This window comes from Notamacropus eugenii, chromosome 2, assembly GCF_028372415.1.
Source record: "Notamacropus eugenii isolate mMacEug1 chromosome 2, mMacEug1.pri_v2, whole genome shotgun sequence".
Classification (NCBI taxonomy): Eukaryota; Metazoa; Chordata; class Mammalia; order Diprotodontia; family Macropodidae; genus Notamacropus; species Notamacropus eugenii.
This window is the reverse complement of record NC_092873.1, coordinates 458,533,032-458,539,041: the sequence shown is the minus strand read 5'-3', so window position 1 is coordinate 458,539,041 and position 6,010 is coordinate 458,533,032. Positions and strand designations below refer to the sequence as shown.

Here is a 6,010-nt window from a genome sequence, read left to right as displayed (position 1 = left end):
TGAAGGGAAAAGGGCTCAGGTTTCCTAATTATTTCAATAAACATTTAAAAATCATTACTATGAACTTTTAATGCAACATATGGATAGTTCCAAACACTTTGAAGTTTACTTCACATTTGTATTTCTTAGGAAAAATTTCTTGAGGGAGGAAAGGGGGAGAACTTCAGAACACAATCTAATTCCTCAACTTTGGCAATGGAAGAAGCACTGGTGAAAACACAAAACTTCAGAAAGACTAGACTACACATAATACAAATTAGGGAACAGCACATAGAAGGAAATATGCTTTGAATCTGAGTGTGGCTAAAAAGTGCCCTGAATTTCCAGAAGAAATTCAGAAAAGCAAAAGAAGCTAATTTTCACAGCTTTCCTGTGCGTATGCAAAAATGTATGAGAGTTGGGAGTTGACAGACATGAATTCAAGCCCTGCATCTGACACTTACTAGCTGTGTGACAAGGGAGAAAGTCACTTAACTTCTAAGTGCCTCAGTTTTCTCACCTGTGAAATGGAAATAATACTTATTTTTCACACTCTTGCTGTGAAGATAAAAAAGAAAAAAATGTATGGAGAGTACTTTGTGCACTAAAGTGCAATATAAATACCAGCAATTATGATGTTCCTGTAGTATAGTACTTAAGAGAGATGCTTTATCCCCTTTTTCTCATAATTGGCCTAGAAAATTCTAGAAGGTAACATTACAAAACCTGATGACTTGTTTTCTTCCTCCATTGCTGGATAGCCTAACAAGTAGTGAGTTTTATGACACAGAGAATGGGGCATGGTTTTGCTCTTGAGACCAATAAAATAATCCACAGAGCAAAAAGACACTGAGCAGATCATTGAGGGATTGATATATTATTTTATCAATGACTGAAACAAATCTACTGGTAAAATTAAGAAATAATTTTCAAATTTTAGAAAAATGTAGCTTATGTTTACACAGAATTCTAGTTACAAAATATGATATATATTTCACTAACCATAAAGTACAAAGATTACTGTTTTACAGATGTAGACATGGGAACTCAGAGGAGTTAAGCCATAAGGTCACAAAATTAGTAAGTAGAGGAGCTGAGACTAAATTCAGTTCTACTTATTTCCAAGCTCTTCTTTTGTTCATACCCCTTGGGATCTTCAAAGAAACTTCAAAAAATGTGAACAGGCAAAATTTTAAACTATTTGAATGAATGAATGATTCAGCAATTGATTATTTCTTGATTCATTCATCACTTTTTCTGAAGGTCTGAAGTATTTGCTATTCCTGCCCAATAAACAGAAAACTTGCAACAGTGACTTCAAGATGAACTTGATGTTCCTCTGCTTAATGGTGTATATCCATATACGTACATCTATATATGTAAGCACATACAAAAATAAGTAAGCCTGTGATAAAAACAGTGTAGGTGTATTAAAAAGATCTTTGATTGGGTTTGAGTTCTGCCTCAGACACTTACTAATTGTGTAATCATGGGTAAAGTCACTGAATTTCTCAGAACCTCCGTTTCCTTGTCTTTAAAATTTGAATACTACTCCTTTCACTGCATCTCACAGGGTTGTAGTGAAGAAAACGCTCTGAAAGACCTAAAGCATGATATAAGTAAACATGTATCGTTATTATCACTGATTAGAAGAGGCTGTATTAAGAAGAGATTGGCTGCATCTCTGTTCTAGTCAAAGCGACAGAATGTACCTGCAGAGGAGCTGGACGGAGGATCTTGGCTGGTAGAAGGAAGATCAGACTCATCTGATGCTTGAACAGGTTCTTCATCCTGCTGGCTATCAATTTCTAGGCCTGTTTCTGAACTAATTCTAATGGTCAAAAAAAAAAAAAAGGAACTCCATTAGGAACTACAGAAGTGCTTTGGGTAGGAAAATGCTAAACCTGTTAACTAAATGTTGATTAAGAAATTATAGCTTGTAATTATGACATAAAGGCAAATTCTCTCTAACACGTACAGAGAGGCCCCTCAAGGATCCTTTCATTCTAAACTTCATCAAATGGGTTTATGTACAAAATATATTAAATTCTTAGGGAAATTCCTCTAGGTTTTCTTTCAATAGTAAGAAGACAAGGAGTAGCAGATGGAGCGCAACTTTGTGGTTGCACCTACAATGGCTGCATGATGACAGGCAGTTTATCAGCAGGCAGGTCACCTAACTTGTCAGTGCCCTAGGCAACTCTGCAGGCTTCCTTTAAGTTGTAAAGCAGTTGCTGATCTGATCTGCAGCAGAGAAAGGAGTTTTCCATAAAGATGATTCAAGGACAAACTACAGCCCAATCCCAATCCCTTCCCCAAAGCCCCCTTCTCCTTTATCTAGTAAGATTTCCTTATCTTTGATTATATCCCTTATTTTAACATTAAGTTCTGTTTTCCTTTTCTCTGAAATCACACAGGCTTTAAAGGGAAGGATTCTGAAAGTCATAAAAAATTGGTTTGTTTGCACTCCCACAGAGAAATAAAAAGTCTTTAAATACTCAGCAATGAATTAAATCTCCGGAAATTGTCTTGATGAAGTAGTAATATATTTTCTTACTCAACCATGTGGTTTTTATATTATCCATGTATTTAAAATTAACCTTATCCCTCATTACCACAAATAAATAAAGCTGACTACAACTTAATTTCATGCCATTTTTCAAGCTCAAAACCTATTTAGTTAGTACTAGCAGCACTTTTCTATCACCCAAACCATCAGAAAGCCCGACTATAGAGCCATTTTGTGGGTAATAAAAATGCTATTTTAAGATTTTAATTTATTTTTTTCCACTTCATGTATGATCTGAAGATATGTAGATAAGAAATATTTGATCAGGCAGTGAAATGTGATTCTGATAAGAAAAAAATCCCCAAAACAGCAACTAAACAAAAAACTGAGTGCATCTAAGGGAAATTTCATGCAATTTGTTTTAGTGCTGACTTGTCACCACTGTTAAGATATCCATAAACTAAAGCAACAAACAGGAAGAATATACATGATGAAAACAATTCCTTTTCAGAGAGGCAACAGTTAACATTCTGGGTAGCTGGGCAGTTTTTTTTTTTGGGGGGGGTGGTGTTTCAATACTTGTCCATGAGGCCCAAATAATGACTTACTCAAATGTCTAGTCATACAATCATATATAAAACATTCAGTACTACTAGTGCCTAACTATCACAGAGTCAACGACAAACTCAAGGGAAGCTCATTTTCACAGCTCTATAATGTGAATCTGCCAATTTTTATCAAGGTACAAGAAAAGAAGTAACTGCATCAAAATTTTAGAGCTCAAAGTTACCATAGAAACCACAAAGCTCACTACTCCATTTTATAGATGAAAAGAAGGTTAACTTGGTCAAGTCCTTCCACTAAATAACTGGCAGAACTGAGGGCTTCTATTGGGACTTTTTGGACTGTTTTCTTGGGACTCTTTCACTTACAGTGACCCTTAAACTACTATGTAAAAAAACCAGGATTACTAATGTCTTAAAATAAATCATTCTAAAGGATTAAAAAAAAAATCAATGGGGCTAGCATAATCATGAAATCAAGTATAGATTATTAAAAGTTTTAAATTTTTGACAATTACGTGAATGTTTCAAACTAATTAAAACTGACTCAATGATATAAATATTTAAAATAATGGCATTTCAGAGTCATAAGTCACTAGAAATTGAACTGCTCTATGAGTCAGAGGGTAATTACTTGATTTTCAAAAATGTCCCTTCTTCTAAGGGCAAATCACAACTACCCAAGTTAATAATGCAGGGGAATCATTTGGTATTTTGTTGGCACACAGGAACCAACAACTAAATGACTAAGAAGCTTGTTGTGTTGTAGGTAATTCAATTTTGAATCAGTAAATTCTTATTTAAAAATTCAGATAGGAGTAAATTTCATTCCATTGTTATTTACCCCACTACCAATTTCTGATGTTTACAGACATGCTTTCCATAAACTAAAACATATTTCATAACCCTAAACTGGAAGTAAATATTCTGAGTCCTAAGGAAAGCATTATTCATCAAATAAGCATATTACCCTTCAGGTTCTGTCTCGACAAATACTTCATCTCCATCATCACCTGTCCCTGTTTCTGCAGTAGTGGATAAACTGCCAGTGGATGTTGTCACCATCGGAACAGATTGAGATGCATGCTCAGAAGAATCAGTAGTAGTACTTTCGGTAAATACAGTCACTAAAAAAGACAGGAAAAACAATTTAGTTTAAATCCCTTAGTAAATGATATTTAGTAAAAAACTGGAGGGACCAGAAAACAGAGTTTCCATTTTTTCCAACAGATTTGTTATACACAATTGAACAAACTGGTGTCACATTTTACAGACTGATACTTACCGGGAGCTGCAACTTGTAGAGGTGTAGTAGGAACACTTCGGCCACCAGATTCTTCTTCATGTGCTAGGAAGAGGGGTGTTTCGTACATACCTAAACCTAAAGACAATTACATTAATGACCTCACTAAATGCCTATGAGAAAAAAAACGTTCCCGAATACTATTTGGGGTTAAACTGAGTTATTTATCACTGTATAAGCCTGTTGAAATATTTAGTTTGGTTACTTTTAATTGGCAGATCAAGAAGAAAACATGACTCTTTGGAAACAAAGTTCTAATAAAATAGGAAACTTAATATACTATCAAAATAAAAGTATAATAACTTAAATAATTGTTGCTTAGGTAACACTACTATTAATCCAAAAATTTCTTTGTTGTAGGCTTTAATTTTTTCTTATATTTGCCATAAATAGTCCCCTTTATTAATACATTTTCTCAGCACTATAGTAAAAGAACTCAATTTAGTTGAACTAAACATTTATTAAACATCTACATGCAAAGACAATGTGCTTGCAATACTGTACAATCCTACCTCCTTATCTATTCATTAAATATTTATTAAGTACATATTATGTATGAGACAAAGAAATAACTAGGGGTACACAGTCCCTCTTCTCAAGAAGTTTACAATCTAGTTGGTAAACGACACATGAAAGGAAATGAATACAGAATAAAATATGTGAAGCTCAGGAGAGCTTCCAGAAAAAGCTAGCCTAAGGACTTTACAGATGACACATTCCTGGTAAACAAATCTTTCACCTATCTCCAGTGACTTAGCTATCATCCCATTATTTAGAAAATTCAGGTGATTCAAAGGTTTCTTTAGAATTTACCTCCTTGAGATGCCAGCTGACCAAGATCTGAGTGGCTAGAACTTGTTTGTGGCATATCTTCAGGGGGTCCAAACCGGAACCTTGGAACACCGGCAACCTGAGGTGAACTAGAAAACAAATTTCTAGTTGAAATTTTGCAAAATCTGACCTATGGTTTCTTTTGTCAAAAAGCATATTACTTTAAAATACTTACTATGTCAAGGAAGGAAAGAGGTTTAGAAAAAAAAATCAAAGGTCACTAAGAGTAAGAAAAAAATTACATTTCAGAAGAGTAGGATTGAAGACAAGTGAAAAAAAATTAGAATTTAAGGTCCAGAAATGAACACATTCCAAATGTCATTTTTACTTGGTTTTGGAATAAATCATGTATATATTTGAAGGCCATAAATAGATGTTTTAATCATGTGAATGTTAGTTTGTATTTCCTGCACTCTCTAAAATATATCAATTGATGTTGGAGAGAAACTGCCCAGAAAACTGCTGGATAACAGGAACAAATCAATCTGGGAATAAAAAGTATGGGTATGATTGTATTCTTTTTTGGAATTCAGAAACAACATATCCAAAGAAGTAGAAAATTTTTAGTATTTACAATTCTTATATACACTTGGACAATTTGATAAGGAAAAAGAAAACAGAAAAAAATTATTTTAATCAAGACTTACTGAATTGCTTCTGCAAATCCATCTGTACGATGTGGTACCACAAGAGTTGGGGTACTTGGAACTGTTCTATCCTCATCATCAAAAAAGTGCTGCTGCTAAAACAAAGACTAAAATTAAAAGCTACACAGGAATACACAAGTATTTATGACAAGATGCGCATGTAGTAGGTGCTTGAAAA

At 34.1% G+C, this 6,010-nt stretch overlaps 1 protein-coding gene across 3 annotated transcripts in view; it reads right to left on the bottom strand.

The window, feature by feature from the left end:
• The window catches only part of TPR (translocated promoter region, nuclear basket protein), a 66,576-nt gene that overhangs the window by 1,303 nt on the left and 59,263 nt on the right, over positions 1-6,010 (bottom strand). For 2 of the 3 annotated variants that reach the window (XM_072648370.1, XM_072648368.1), the window contains 5 exons: positions 5,833-5,927; positions 5,168-5,274; positions 4,337-4,432; positions 4,022-4,178; positions 1,692-1,810 (listed from right to left, as the gene is read on the bottom strand). In XM_072648370.1, coding sequence (XP_072504471.1) covers positions 1,692-1,810; positions 4,022-4,178; positions 4,337-4,432; positions 5,168-5,274; positions 5,833-5,927 — 574 coding nt within the window. The remainder of the gene's footprint in view (positions 1-1,691; positions 1,811-4,021; positions 4,179-4,336; positions 4,433-5,167; positions 5,275-5,832; positions 5,928-6,010) is intronic. The other variant, XM_072648369.1, reaches the window with a different exon arrangement.